The sequence below is a fragment of the Aspergillus brunneoviolaceus genome (genome assembly GCF_003184695.1).
Source record: "Aspergillus brunneoviolaceus CBS 621.78 unplaced genomic scaffold BO95scaffold_70, whole genome shotgun sequence".
Classification (NCBI taxonomy): domain Eukaryota; kingdom Fungi; phylum Ascomycota; class Eurotiomycetes; order Eurotiales; family Aspergillaceae; genus Aspergillus; species Aspergillus brunneoviolaceus.
The window spans coordinates 20,846-36,760 of record NW_020290800.1 but is presented as its reverse complement, the minus strand read 5'-3'; the positions used below and the strand labels follow the sequence as shown (position 1 = coordinate 36,760).

General features: G+C 51.1%; 2 protein-coding genes across 2 annotated transcripts; both read right to left on the bottom strand.

Annotated features, from left to right (window-relative positions):
- Positions 1–1,172: 1,172 nt before the first annotated feature.
- Positions 1,173–3,184, bottom strand: BO95DRAFT_250759 (folliculin domain-containing protein). Its single transcript, XM_025581426.1, has 2 exons — positions 2,939–3,184; positions 1,173–2,664 (listed from the first exon to the last, which is right to left on the bottom strand). The coding sequence occupies exons 1-2, from the start codon at positions 2,948–2,950 to the stop codon at positions 1,291–1,293; spliced, it is 1,386 nt and encodes a 461-aa protein (XP_025438554.1). The 5' UTR covers positions 2,951–3,184; the 3' UTR covers positions 1,173–1,290.
- Positions 3,185–10,491: 7,307 nt separating this feature from the next.
- smc4 (condensin subunit SMC4) lies at positions 10,492–15,887 on the bottom strand. Its single transcript, XM_025583764.1, has 5 exons — positions 14,924–15,887; positions 11,913–14,854; positions 11,109–11,861; positions 10,976–11,053; positions 10,492–10,922 (listed from the first exon to the last, which is right to left on the bottom strand). Exons 1-5 carry the CDS (start codon positions 15,819–15,821, stop codon positions 10,827–10,829), a joined length of 4,767 nt encoding a protein of 1,588 aa, XP_025438553.1. The 5' UTR covers positions 15,822–15,887; the 3' UTR covers positions 10,492–10,826.
- Positions 15,888–15,915: the final 28 nt, after the last annotated feature.

Sequence of the window (15,915 nt, the reverse complement as noted above, 5' to 3'; positions counted from 1 at the left end):
AAAAGGGTAAGAAAAAAGAATGAAAGTAAGATGGAGGAAAGGCTCTCCCATGCACATGACCCCAAGCCCAACCAGCCCAAAGACTCGGTCACGCCCACAAAGCCCCCAAGGGCCTCAGAAGCCTCAGCAATGCCCGTAAGCAAACCCACCGCCCGCCGCACCTTGTAAACTGGTGCATATTGGTATAGACCCCCTGGCCCGTCACTCTTATGGAATACTAGGATATGTCGACACTATGATATAGTGAAATGCTCACCGATAGCAACGCATCAATCCCTATACTAGACATGCCATAGCTCCTCCACATTATCTACCTAATTCCCACGGCCCTTCTTTTACCAGCCCAAAGAGTCTGCGGAGAGCATCGAACTACTCATACACACCTTCTTGATCGATAGATAACCCCCCGCAATCAGGGTGCTCCACAGACACCGATCACATGGGATCATCGAGACAACATGGACTAAGTACTGTACTACATGGACTGTTGCTAACGATGTAAGAGTAATTACAGTCGTCGGCTAGATATCTAATCGGTCATGACTCAGGTACGACGCCAATGCGCGCCCTGCGCCTGTCAGATTAGCTTATCTCGGACATTTTGATAACTGTCAAATGGATACAGACAGAAAGGTGCATTAGACTCCGAGCATTGCGGGTCCTTCAGCCACACCGCCATCTCTGGTCGCTACGCATCGATCTATAGTTAGATATATGGACTCGGTGGAATTGATAAGCAAACACACAGAAGTTTTACTTCGATCTGATAGTACAATCGTGATTAAGTCCCATAATACCCCTTGAAACCATAACCATAAGTTACATACATGCATGCATGCCAAATGTCTCACAAGTGCATCCTTCGTTGCCTCGTACTGACATTCAATCATGGATTCATGAACCACATAATCCCCTCCTCTCGAAATTAGTATCATAATAAGACAATCCCCACCACGATGGCGCAGGAAGAAGAAGTGAAGCAAAACAGAGGCCGCTTGTCTAAGGACATGCTGAAAACTAACTGAAGCAAACCCGGGAATGTGCCCAAACTCCATCTCAATCTTAAAGGCGCCGTAGTCTATGTGGAATCCCGTAATAAGTCCGCAAACGAAAAGGGGGAAAAAAAGATCCGAACGCCGTAAAAATCAATCAAAGTGTCCGAAATGAGGATCACGTGGTATAGCAAAGCGTGGTAGCTAGTGTGATAAAACATCACGGGGATTGATATGTTGTGGATCGGTTGATTGTAAATTGTGGATCCACTTGTTGAAAGAAGTGAGCCATGATAACTCAAGCGACAACAGGTCGGCGAGGGGTGATGGGGATAGGCTTTGGTCCGGCGGCCGAAGACAGGTTCAAAGTCGACATTCCCAGATCGGTATCATCACCGAATTGCTGGGAGGCTTTGCGACGAGACTTTTCCTTCCCACCTGCCATAGAGGTAGACTGCCGTCTCGCTGCAGCAATACCTTCCTCTTCGCGGATAGTGCTGATGATTTGCTCTTCCGAGACCGGGTATGTGCCGAACTGGTGGCCAAGCTGTTGGAGAAGAGCTACAAAATGCGCGTGGATTTCCGCAAAAATGTACTGGTTACCCGTGATCTCCGATAGGTTCCTTGCACGAACGGGCCCAGGCCGGCGGAGTTGCCCGGCCGGATCCAGTGCACGTCCAGTGAGGAATGAAGAAACAGGGGTGTATGGTTTATTTCCGTCCCTGTCAGGGCGCTTGTTCTGCTCCTCCCGGCGTTTCTCTTCCTCCTGGAACTTCTCTGCTGAGTTTGCCATTCCGGCGGCAATGCGCCCGAAGGTTCGCCAAATGACGGGGGAGGCCCGGAATGCCCTGCCCCCATCTCTGCCCGCCAAGGCGAGGAAGGCGTAGCTGCGTCGTTTCCCACGAGCCATTGGATCGGGAAGACGAAAGACGAACGCGATGGTATAGCCGGCGATTCCGTCCCCGAAACTCAAGGGTCCGGAAGATAGTCCGCGTGGTAAGAGCTCACAACTCAGGGTCCGGATCGACGAGCGACGAAGGATGGCGTAATCGGTAGGATTTGGAGGTCCACGCAGGGACAGGTAGGTGAGAATGTGTGAGTGGCAAGAAGCATCTGACGTAACAGAGGACGAATGGAGAGACTCCGGATAGGATTGATGGACGTGCGGGTCGCCATCTTCATGATCAGCTGAACTATTGCCACAGGTGTAGACGACCTGCCGGGAGCGCAGGACCGGACTACCGTTCCGACCCTTGCCATCACTCTTGGGTGCCCCCGGTGCCCCAGGTGGTAGCTGCTTGCTTACATTCTCTGGTAGCGTCAAACTACAACTGGCACAGGTGTCCCCCTCCGCGCCTCCCAGATGGCTCGAAGGTTGCTGGCTCTCGGCGGGTGGGGTCTTGGTCTTCAAAAAATACGGGTGGTCTTCCATCCGAGGCGACCGGTCGCCGGTTTCCGGGCTCCTTTCAGATAGTTTAGCGGATGAAGGGGGCTTGCTGTTTGTCTGACTTTGCATGCCATGGGAGGAAGCGGTGTCGTGAGAAGTGGCAGGGGTATCAGTGGGAGAATAGTCGGAAGGCTCGGGATAGCATTGTTGGCAGGCGAAAGGAAGAACCTGCGAGCAAATGATCGAGGTTGGACCATGCACCTCGCAGAAATGCGTCAAAGAAAGCTAGAGGCGCGTCGGTCAGTCCACTGGCGCGCTAGATTTGAGGCTGAAGGGCGGGGTGGAACAGGAGCAGAGTCAAAAGAAAAATCCCCTTGCCATGTCGCACGCATGTCTCAGACAACATTGCGTCCAGTCGCGGGCGAGATAATGCAGGAGACAATGCGATTGCATGCGCTTTAGAAATCCGATTGATCGTAACACATCCCAGGCACACATTCTCACGGGTAGAACCAAACCAGGTTGCGACGAAGGAGGGAGAGACCGGGGCGCCACTTACTATGAAATCCATGTCTGCGAAAGCTTAAGGTCTAGCGAAACCCAACAACCACACTAGACCATTGTTGCAATACATGCTTTCCAGGTTGCGATGTAGGTGACGACAGTGGTGGTTATCTCAGACAATGACGCAAATCGACCACCACAGAGAAGAGAGGGAGAAGGAGGAATTGGAGATGGGTGTGTGGGAGGGAGAAATTCTGGGTGAGGCTGGCCCAGAACCAGAGAGTGGGAAAATTGGAATCAGTTAAGCAACAAGCAAGCAATGGTCAGTCAGTGCATCTGCAACTGCAAAGACCAGCTTGCAGGGACAAAAGCAAAGACACGGAGGAGAAGTAAGAAAAGGAAGAGAGGGGAGAGAAAGTAAAGAAAAGTGGAAATTGGGAATGCGGCGGAATAAGAGCGAGACAGAGCGCGAGACATAGACCGAGCGGAAACAAGGTAGGTAGAATAGTAATCACAGACACATTTTGGTTTTAGTTTAGTTTGGGTTTAGTTTGGGTTTAATTTTCCTGATATTGTTTAGTGAGCCTCTGATAATAATCGGGAAAGGAAAGGGAAGGGGGAGGATAGTGGAAGGAGGAGCCTGGACGGAGGGAGGGAGGGAGGGACCAGGGCCGGAAGTGGAGTGGAGTGCATCGGCAGCAGAAGTACTCAAGTGAACTTCACACTAAATGGGCTGGTCTGGCCTGTGCCGGCTTGGGTGTTGGTTTGGTAACAACTGGGTAACAACTGAGTAATAACACAGTCAACTGTAACGTAACCATACCCACTTTGAAGGCTTAAACCACCAATGAAGGTTTTCACTCAGCCAGATTACCAAGCACAAGTATTGAGTTGTATACATAGTGGCCAAAAATCATAGTGCTTCCATACTTCCATACTTCCATACTTCCATACTTCCACACTTCCACACTTCCACACTTTCACCAGTTCATCGTTCCATGTTTTGTGGGAAAGTTTCCCTCACTACAAAGTACTCACTCATACGTACATACGTAGCAGCAACAGAGTCCCGCTGGATATACCCCGTATAGATGATTAAAATAGACTAAGTTACCTCAGGCTTTCTTTTCTCCCCCCTTTCCTTCGAGGAATGGTCACCTAAAAGAAGCCCGAGTCTACTAGTCGCCCTTCAGCCCGTCAGCCGGATGGAGCCCGACAGAAAACGGTTTCGGCCTAAGGCGATTTAGCAGGGAAAAGGCCACTTGGAAAACCAGAACAAGCATTCATCGCTGATGTTGCTGACAGTCTGACTCGGAACGAGAGCATGGAACGTAGTACTCTACTCGTCATCTATCTCGTTTTCCCCTTCCTCCATCACGACCATATCCGATAACTGTGCCGATCCTCGAACCATAGTGTCTGCCGCCTGTAAGGAAGAAACAGCGCCTGACACTCTGTAGCCTGTAGTTTAGTTAGGTAAATTCAAAGTGGTTAGTTACTAAGGCAGCGAGCGACCTCGGAGAAAATAATGGCACTCAGTAACTACCTAGTAATAACCAGAACTCCCCATTTGGAACCCTTTGACTGTACTTGCCAAACGCCCGAAGGACCCTAACAAACTTCCGTACCCAATTTGACGGGACGGCCTCTGGCCGCTAATCTGCTTCGTTTTACGCAATCGAAGCTCGATGGAACGGCAGATGGAAGAAGTCAAATTGGTTCCCACCGGAGATGCTCTACTTCTAGCCCAGTCGACTCGCCCACACACACATACTGTACGCAGCACATACTGTACACGCACATACCACAACAACGAACACACAACACACACAACACATACACACTCGCTCTCGCGCTCGACATACTCACATAAGCCTACCTTAATGAACGCCCATTGTTCTGCGGAATCTCCGGTCAGCCTGGGCTCCCCTTCTCCAACACTCCGTAGATATATTCCCAGATAGGCTGTAGGTTCCGATCAGCCAAGTAGTATCGGCAAGGATCCCCTTCAATTAACTGGAATGCGCCGAATAGGTATTTCTCACTCTCACTCTCACTCTCACTCTCACTCTCTTATTTTCTCTCTCACTCTTTGTTGATCATTGCTCGACCATATTTCACTGCTTCTTTTTTCCACGGCCCTCCTCCGTTCTCGGTTCCCCCTCTCTCCACTCCTCCTCATCTGTTCCCCCTCATCTCTTTCGTATTCACCGTTACTTTGTTTTGTTTCGTCAATTTTTTGTTTTGTTTTGTTTTGGTCGTCATACTTGACTGCAGTATTTTCTTTTTCTTCTTCCTCATCTGCAATCCTCCAGCTGGGCAGCAAAGCAAAAAAAAAAAAAAAACAAAAACAAAAAAAAATTGTCATGCAGGAGCCGAGTAGGAAATCACAAGCTAGATCAAATGCCAATTGACTGACCACTGTGAAAGAAAGCACCCCCGGCAGCGAGATCGATCACACTCACACTCACAGAGCAGCATACTCCGTTCCATACGTACACTCATTCTTGTACTTCCGTACATAATACACATCAAATAATTGCCGCCCCCATGTCCGAGATAGCCGATAGCGCAAACCAGGGTTTGGTATACTTTTACTTTTTTACCTCCCTGGATCCCTGCGGGCAGCGGCAGAGGAAGGGAAGTATGGAGTGAAACTACGGAGTACAGTAGTATGAGTAGCTGGTAAGTCTGTACCAAAAAAGAAAAAGAGTAAGCTGAGTGGGCGGGGTGAGTTCCTCTCTGGCAGAAGTTCCCCATTCTCCGTCGTCGTCGTCGTCGTCGCCGCATCACAATTCTCAATCTTGACGCGCATACACATACTAAGGCTTATCCCCTCATTGATGGACCGCCGAAAAAAAGAGGGCCCTGGACGGAATGAGATTATCCAGACGGGCCATGAATCGGGGATTGGCATGACTATCACCGCCACCTTGCCAGCATCGGCATCATCATCATCATCATCACTACATGAGTAATGTAGGGCCGTAGGAACGGGAGTACAACTCCCTTGTAATCAATCAATATTGGATGAATTCTTCTGTTCTCCCGTGCGGGTTCAGCCACCACTGGACCTTAAACCCAACTCAGTAAGAGTCGAAATGCGAGAGGACTTCCTGCCTGTCACATGCCCGCCCAAGGACGATCAAATAGTCAGGTATAGGGTATATCAACGGAAAAAGAAAAGCGAGGGCAACCAAAAAAAAAAAGGAGGCAAAGGAAAAAAGGCCAACGGTCGGATAAATGGCCAGCTTGAGACCCGACGAAACAGGCGGTGTTGGTTGGGTGTTTCGTTCCGCGGGCTGTAGGAAGATTGATTTCATTGCGTCGCAATAATGAGATGATCCAAGCCCTGACTTCTTGTAACTGATCGTCATGGGCTTGCGACGCGGAGGAGATCTCGTCTGGAGTACTCCGTAGATACGGTGGGAGTTGGTATACTGAGTACAAGACTTTTGGAGATGAGCAACGCAATCCTTCCCCACTACCGCCTGGGCTTTACTTCTTGCCTTGAAGTTTAAACCCAAAGCAATCTAGAACTTTATGACTTGCACATAGTAAAGGACTTGGCCCTTCGCTTGTCTCGCCCGATCCTCTTTACTTCTCCTCTCTTCCTTCTCTTCCCGAAATGAGCAATGTATGTAATCAGATAGTCCGAGGTACGGAGCAGTAGTCAGATGTATCCATGCTCGAGTCAGACAACAAAGGATGGGGGGAATGTTACCTACGGAGTAGAACCCCTCGAGTCGCTTCAATCCATTGAATTCCTTACGCTCCGATTTGCTCGCGGTCGGGTTGAGGATTGGCCCAACCCGGGATGGATTCCAATCCTGCGAAAAACGGCAGCGGAACTGGAACTGGAAAGAACCCTGAACCCTCATCGGCTCACGGCATCGAACTACGGTACTATCTAGATTACTATCTAGTAGTTGCTAGATAGGAGAATACATGCATTCCCTCACTGTCATTGCCCTCTCTCGAACATTGCTGTGCATTCAACTTAAAAAACCCCTCCTAGCCACGCGGATGTGTTCTTGCTTCCATTTTCTGCATGCGGAGTGCAGCACCTACATCTATAGCGCATATGGCTGTTACTGTAGCGGTTACTGCTGCTTCCGCGGTAGCTAAATTCGCATATTCGCATATTCGCATTTCCCCCCTCATGCAACGATGACAGTTTCCACAGTCTAGACGACTTAATGTAATGTATACTGCAGTTATCGGTTGTTTCTCCTTACCTGACAGCTCACGGTAACTTTGTTATCTGTTTTCTGTCCTAGCAACGAGAATGTCTCATTCATCATCATCATCATCATCATCATCCGGGGAGGAGGGGCAGAGTGTCTTAGTGTCTTACTCTCGAAATTTCGACGAAATTAAGCCGACACCATACGGAGTAAGCTGAACTAGACTGGACATGGACCGGGCAGCTTCCCTGTTGACTTGTGTTGACTTTGACTGGGGTTGGTCATCACGTCACACTGCATCATAGTCATGGTTGACAAGTTAGACGAGTTCGTTCGATGTACAGTACCTACACCTACCGTACCCAGTACATCAGTACATCAAGAATGTACTGCAGACGGTCAAAGTGTGTGTTTTGGGCGCCATGGATCATTCTAGCCATGGACCCTTCGTTTTTTTCTTTCTTGTTCCCTGGCTTATCGCCGGTGACCGACCGACTCACAGCCCCGACCGGTCGACTACTGCCACAGGTGGCCCCCAATTGCTGCCTGGTCTGCCCTACTCCCCCGGGGTCATCGCAGAGTCCCTGTCCGGTCGTGATAGATCGACTCTGGAAAGGAAGCGATCTATCCATCTACCTACACTATCTACGTAGTATGCCAGGGGCGACTTGACTTGGCTTGACGGGAAGCGATAGGTGTTATCAGTAAACCCCTATCTCAGAGCCTGGCTGGATAAGTCATATCATTGTACTATCATGGATGTACAGCAGTATAGCAGGGGTCGATTAAGTCCGGGCCTCCGCATCCCAGGTACTCCGTAGCTTTTCCGACAGTCTCTGCTTGGACAACCCCATCGCGCTTATCGGGGGTTATCTTCAGCCTCGCCGGTGCAGTTTTTGGAAGTCACTATCCTCGGATTGAGCCACACTGTGCAAGAATCGCTGGATCACACCGATGATGAGGTCGCCTTGCGATCATAGCCCATGAGGATCAGCGAGAGGAGTACAACATCCACCCAAACAGATTACCGCGGAAACGGATTGTTACTTTACCAGAGAAGCACCGCACGAGAAGAGGAAGGAAAGCACACGACGAGGAGACGCGGATCAGCGAAAGGAAAGCTGTGGTGGCGGGTAAACGAAAATGCTAGGGCAACCAACCGGCAACGGCACCACCCACTGCGCAGTCCGGGCGGCGGAAGAACAAAACCACTCACAGGCAAAAAGAAGTGGGACCGTTTCAATCCGCATCTGAAATTCTTATTCAATTGAATCAATTCCGGGTCAGGTTTCTCCACCCCTCCTCCTCCTCCTCCATCGCCTGCTCGACCATCCAGACACCAGGACCTGAACTCCACGTGGCAATCCAATCGTGTGATTGGATCGAGAGTGGATCAAGACCTGACACCGCGCGACGGAAGGAGGAAAACGACCACGGCAGGAGGTAAACAAAAAAGGCCTCATTTGAGTCAATTCGCTCAATTCGACCACCGGCGGTTTTTGATCGGAAGTAGTCTAATTGTCTCAATCTCGATGCTTGGCCCCAAGGGCAGCAATTCCAGCCGATGATTCTCCGCTTTCTTGCATATGGGTTGCTCTCGGTTGCCCAGGTCTCTGGGTTTTAGCTTGAGACTCTCTCGGTTGCTCGGAGCAGCTGAAGAGAAGATACTGGGTAGCTGGACGGCAGTGTCTACGGGAATTAGATTGATGCTGACTCTGCAAGGTCGACCTAGTTAGTCAACTAGACTACTCAGCTAAGACGACCGAGTAGGCAATTTCCACGGTTCAGGCTAGCCCTACCGAGCCTTGCGAATTCCGTCGCGATCATACCGGTTCACTGCTGCCGAAGACCTAGCAAGCAGCTAAACTTGCTAGCTGCCTGGTTCTGACTGACACTGACACTGACACTGACACTGACACTGAGCGGGAGGAAAAAGTGGACTGAGGTCGAGAGTTGGTTCCTGAATATCTTCTGCCTGTCCTGTCCTGTCCTTTCTTTCCAGTTCGACCAACCTGGCCTGTGCAGTGGTCTATGCTTTTCAATCCCGTGTAGAAGATAGATGAAAGAGCGTATCCTTTAATGTCCGTAGGCTACTCGTCAGCATGAAGTAAAGCATATACCACCCGATTCTATAGATCCAGCGGTAGCAGCCCGCTGCTGGAATTGAAGTTAACGTTACCTAACAACTTTCCTCCTTTGGTTTCCAAACAGAAGACCTGGATTTGTCACCTACACCACTCCAACAACCGACCAGCAAATCACGCTCGAGACATTGCCATCATCAGCAGAAGTCGAGAGTGTACCGAACGGAGCAGCCCACCCCGTTCATCCAGCTCCAGCTCCAGCTCCAGCTCCAGCTCCAGCTGGGCCCAGTCCCGGTCCCAAGGCCCCAGTTCCGTTCCCGCCACGGCCAGTTCATCCTATTCCTCTCCCTCGAGCTCCAACAAGCAGTAGACCCCACCACCACATCCTACAAAGCATTATACAGCAATCACAAACAACAACTCGAGAACCCATCGCCACCCCTCCATGCCCATAACATACATCTAGGCACTAACGTTAGTTAGTTAGTGTACTGAACAGTCCCATCCTCACGTAAGCCCTAACCAGTTGAATCCCCCAAGTCCCAGATCCCAAATCCCAGATCCGAAGTACGAGTACAGTACATGCATCTGAATACCAAAACTCATCAGAGGAGAATCTTCCCCCGAAAAACACGAGCAGAAAACAACTAGCCTCACAACAAAGCCGAAGGAAGGAGCAATTCAAATCCCGAGAATCGAGGAACTTACAACGTTAGAGTATGAGTAGTATATGTAATTGCCAGCAGAGGTTCATTAGACTCAGTTAGCTAGCTCTTCTCCACTGCGTATACCGAATTCCCACCCAGTTTTGTCTTTACCCACCCTGCAATTTGAAGCTCTTTCCGACGGTCCCACCGTCTACTTCTGCCGTGGACTTCCCGATCCCACTCTTCAATAGACTATGCATCATAACGAAGACATTGGGTGGGGTAGATGGAGGGTAAGGTAGGTAGGCTGGATTAGGGAGTATGCGGGTGAAGCCTGGAGGGGCCGCGCCTGCTCATAGCTACTTACTATACTGTATGTAGCCTATAATTACGGTATCTTGATTAGGAAGGGAGAGGTGCGTCGGGGATGACCTGGTTCACTTGGGCGGGACGTCTTGGTTACCTGTATGAGAGGATATATAAGGCGTCGGATCGCGTTGGCTGGATGAATTATCTAGTTGTTTGTTGGGATATGTTGATAGTTGTGGACTAAACAAGTACTGACTTAGCTACAGCACCGGTTTACTGCCAGGAGGTAGCATGATACATACTAGAGACCATGGTAGTGGACGGACGCATGCACTACAGATGGAACATTGCCAAAGCACTGATCACCGCGCAGTCTTATACGCCTGCTGGACAGTCCGACTGCTAGCATGTTATGAAATGTAGTAGTCAAAATATATACCCTATTCTGAAGGAAATCCACATCGAAAAGGAAACCAGAAACGGAGAAAACGTCCGAACATGAAAGCAGAAATCCCCGCATACCATAGCAAGAACCGCACCAATCCAGTGCCCAGTCACAGAGAAAAAAAAGTCATCATTGTCATCATCCTTTCCAGTCGTGGAGTAAGAGCAGGAAAGAAAAGCAAGAGATTCCCAAACCCGCATACCGTTGCCTAACCTATCCAACCCGTCCCGAATACATACAAAAACTATGAGCACGCATCTATCCCACACAATCACCGCCTGGTGATGTAGTCCTTGTTCTCGATCGTCACACTCTTGGTCATGTGGTTGACCTTGTAGATGCCGACGAGTCGCGAGGCGAGTTCGAACTAGAACAGCAGTCATTAGTATGGACCGCACGGCTAGCAGCAAGTAAACTTACCATGTTGTTTCTCAGCGAGATGACAATGAATTGGGCGTTCTTGGTTCTCTCCTTGATGTAAGAGGCCACGATCGAGACCTAATATCCTATTAGCTGAAGACTCACTGGTAGAAATCCAACAGAAGGTACTCACGTTACGGAAATCAAGAGCGGCGTCAATCTCGTCCATGACATAGAGAGGCGTGGGCTTGTAGTGATGCAGAGCAAACACCAGCGCCAAACTGGACAATGTCTTCTCTCCACCAGATAGGTTGGCGATGTTCTTCCAACTCTTCTTCGGTGGCATGACGGAGAACAGAATACCCTCGGAGAAGGGATCGAGCGAGTCGACCAACTCCAACTCGGCGTTACCTCCCATGGTGATCATCTGGTACATTTCCTTCAAGCGAAGGGAGATGATACCGAAGCCTTCCATGAATCCGTTCAAGCGGGCCGACCGGAGACCGTCAAGACGAGCCTTAGCACTATCTCGCGATGCAACAGCAGTGGCTAAATCGGCCGAGCGAGCCTCGTGTTCAGCCGCTCTGCGGCGGTACTCTTCAATGACAGCCAGGTCAACGGACGCGTTCTGAGTCTTCTCCTCGAGAACAGCAATGGTGGCTTTCAACGACTCCTTGTTCATCTCGGACAACTCATCCTTGGTGTACACCTGAAGTTCGGTCGCCTGTTGCTCCTCGCCCAGATCGCTGATGTTCTGCAGCGTCAGCTTGGACAATTTGTCCTGCCAGTAACGCCCGCGCTTTTCATTCTCCGCGAGAGCCTTCTGGTTCTCTTCAAGCTTGTTGCGCATTTCAATCTCCGTGGCTCGAGACTCGTTCAGTTCAGCGACCTTCTCATCAAGCTCAGTCTTCATGGCCTGGAGGCCTTCCTTCTTGGTTTCCAGTGCCTGTCACAAGTTAGCCAACTGCTTTGAAGCTGATACGACACCATAATTTACATCTTGGCCCTCCTCCACCTTTTGCCTCCATCGAGATGCATCACTAGCCTGGTTGGCCACATCCTCGTTCAGCTTCTCAAGCTCCTCAGCAACATGCTCCAGCTCCCTCTCCGCCTCGGCGTGGGCTTTCGAATGCTTCGTGATGAGCTTCTCATTCTTCGACTTGCCGACTTCAGCGTTCGAGATCTCCTCAGATAATAGGTTGATCTGCTCCTTGAGGCCATCGACCTTGGCCTTCTGTCCACGGAGCCGCACACCACCGACCTCCATGATCTTGTTCTGAAGAGTCTGGATTTCTTCCTCGATACCACCTTTCTGTTCGCGGAGATCTTCGATCTCTTCCTCTAAAGCGGCAATCTGCTTCTCAAGGCTTGCAGCTCGACTGGCATCCGTCTTGGACGGTTTATGCTCGGCGCTCAGCTCCTGGACGCGACGCTGAGCATCCGCAAGACTGCGATTGGCACTTTCGATTTCGATCAGGATCTTCTGGATCTTGGTCTCCAGCCGCGGGGTCTCATCCATTCTCTCCCGGATCGCAGCTTCCATCTGCCGTTGCTTCTCCTGGAAGTGTTGGAACTTCCTCTCCGTCTCTTCCAAATCACCCTCAAGCTTGGCCACCTGCTCACGGCTTGTGTCAGCGACTTGCTTGGACGACATGGCGCCCCGTGCGACTCGGGTGCCACCACCACTCATCGTTCCGGAGGTGTCGATGAGCTGGCCATTGAGGGTTACAACGCGCCACCGCTTCGCACCATATGCAATGCGGTTGGCCTGTTCCAGGTCCTCGGCGACTAGCGTGTTCTGCATCACACTGTAGAAAGCTGGAGCGAATTTAGGGTCCTTGGGCTTGACCAGGTCAAAGAGTCGGTGGACCTTTTCTGGAGTAGAGACCTTGGACATATCCCGGCGCGGGAGGCGATCGAGTAGGATGAAGTTGGCTCGACCAAGGTTATTCTTCCGCAGATAATCGATGCACTGCTGACCAACTTCAACCGTGTCAACCACCATATTGTCCAGCGCAGGACACGCGGTCGAAATAGCAACGTCAAACTTCTCATCAATCATACCGAGGTTTCCAAGCCGACCGTGGAAGCCCTCGATACGACCGGACTCTTTGAGGCGCATCAAACCAGACAGAACGCTACCACGATTCTGAGTGCTTGCAAGACTAGCTCTTGCCTCCTCGGCTCTCTGTCGAGCACTGGAAACATGGGCTCGTACCTCTGGTTCTCTCTGAGCATATTTCTTGAGGTCGTGTTTCAGCTTAGCAACCTCTTCTTCAAGGGTAGTCTTCTGAGCTTTACGTTCCTCGAGATCGTTCTCCTTGGTGGCCAGCGTTTCCTCGATGGAAGAGATCTTCGACTGCGCCTCCTCGAGCAGAACAGTACCAGCATTGCTTCGCTCGCGAAGGATGTCAAGCTCACTCTGCGCCACAGCGACGGCCGAGAGCTTTTTGTTGATCTTCTCATCCCAAGGCTCCAACGACTTTTGCTTCGCAGTGATCTGATCTGAAAGTCCCTGGGTTTTGCCCTTGAGGCTCTCACGAATCTCAGCCAGCTCCTGCTCTTCAGCCTTCATCTCTTTCTCAAGCTCAGAGGTCTCATTCGTCTTCTTCTCGATATCATCAGAATGTTTCTGCACGAGGCTTTCGCATTCGGAAGCAGCCAGGCGTGTGCTTTGCATGGTCTTTTCTAGCTTCTTCTGCTTGCCGACCAAAAACTTCTTTTTCTCCTCGAACTTCACGTTCTCCTTGTCATATTTGGCCATTTCTTTGACAATCGCCTGCACCTCTTTCTCCATGTTTTCGTATTCTCGCATTCCGCGTTTGTAGGCCTTCTCAAGCTCTTTGATCCCGGACTCGTTACCCTCGTGCTTTTCGAGCTCCATGTTCAGCAGTTCCTGCATCTGTAGAATGGCTTCTTCGGTGACTCGAATGTTGTCCGCGCATTCATCAATGTAGATCTGATAGAGAGCGGACTGTTTCTCAGAAAGCTCGTTCTCGTCCCGAATATAAGCCAGGGCCTTGTCCTTCTTATCTACGAGGGCAACCTTTTCTTTCTCAACGTGCTGGACACGGTTATTTTTTTCGACGCAGACATCGTTCAGCGTCTCGAGCTCCGTAGCCGCCTCGTCGATAGGCGTCTTGTATTTCGAAGTTCCGATGATGTCCTCGAGATACTCCAAGAGTCCATCCTCGTGTTCGTTGGCAGCCTTAGGCTTCATCTGGGCGATAGACTCGACTTCACCCTGAAGAATCAAAAAGCGTTTGTGGTCTAGATCAATACCTCGATCACGGAGCAGCGTCGTCACGGCGGTGAAGCTCGTTTCCTTGGCGTTCATATAGTACTTGCTGCTGTTGTTTCTGAAAGCCTTTCGGGAGATAATAAGTTGGGAATCTGGGACTACTTCATGGGTGCCGTTGGGCAGGTCAAGGATCTCCTGGAAATGAACCTCAACTTCACAAGAGGGCAGGTTTGGGTGATTGGCCGAGTTATGGATCAAAGCCGAGATCTTGCCCTGACGCATTTTACTCGCTCGGAACCCGAAAACAAACAACAATGCATCAATGACGTTCGACTTGCCGGATCCATTGGGCCCGACAACGGAGGAAAAGGATGCATGGAAGGGGCCCACGATCTGCTTTCCGGCGTAACTCTTGAAATTCATCATGACCAGGGTAGTGATCATCAAGCGACTGGTCGGACCTGACGGCTCCTGGGAGGCCGACGGAGCGGCTGACCGGGACTTGAGCATGATGTCCATGGGCTTCTCGAGCAATGCTGTATTCGGGTTGATTGCGGGTATCTGCGGCTTTTCGTCTTCAACGGACTTCGATGGCGACTTCGACGGGGACTTGTTCACAGCCGCATCTGTAATATCGGCGAGTGGCGGAACGCTTTCTCTTTGCATTCGAGGCTGCGGCTGCGGGGATGTGGAGGGCTCTAGATTGGAGAATGAGATATGGTCCAAATTGGGCGTGGAGATGCGACTTTCGCGGGGTGAGATCGTACCCTTAGTTTTCACTGCAACGAGAGTTTCCTCAGACGGAGAGCCCGGTGCTTTCACTGTCGCAACACTCTCACCCTCTTCGTTAGGCTCCGTCAACTGCGATGTCTCCAACGGCTCTACTGCCCTTGACTTGCGTGTTCTGCGACGAGGGGCAGCTGTTGACGGATCCTCCGGTTCTCTGACGCTTGCAAGACTTTCACCCTCATCTATCAACTGCGATGACTCCGATGATTCTACAGCCCTCGACTTGCGGACCCTGCGTGTAGTACGAGGAGCGCTCGATGCAGTGAGTTCTTCTGTTTCTCTGATGCTAGCCAGACTTTCACCCTCGTCAATCAACTGCGACGACTCCAACGGCTCCACTGTCCTCGATTTTCTGGTCCTGCGCGTCGTGCGAGGAGCGCTCGATGTAGTGGGCTCCTCTGGCTCTCTGACGCTTGCAAAACTTTCACCCTCATCCATCAACTGCGAAGACTCCGATGGGTCGACCGTCCTCGACTTGCGTGATCTGCGCGTTGCGCGAGGAGCGCTCATTGTAGATGAAATTTCGGGCTCTTGAATGCTGGCGAGACTTTCGCCTTCATCAATCAGTTGCGACGACTCCGACGGGTCTACCGCCCTCGACTTGCGGGGTCTGCGTGTCGTGCGAGCGGCACTCGATGTGGAAGCAGGTGGTTCGGCGGTGACTTGTCTGCGTGATGATCTCTTGACTGCGCTGGGCTTCTTGGGGACCGGGGTACGTTCGCCCTCCTCTTCGTCGTCGTCATCATCCCCGTGGCGGGACGGCGCGGTGGGGGTGACATTTCCAGGATCTTCCTCGTCTGATGGCGTTTCTTCTGGGACGTAACTTCTGCGAGGGGCAGCGCGCCGGGATGGCCGGCCTCTGGCAATTGACGACATTATGCTGTACTGTTGTTAGTCGCCTGTGGGTGCTGCATCAAGGCGGAATCTCAAGCGTTGTGCAGGTGCCAAAGTTGACGTTTGAAAGCGCCGC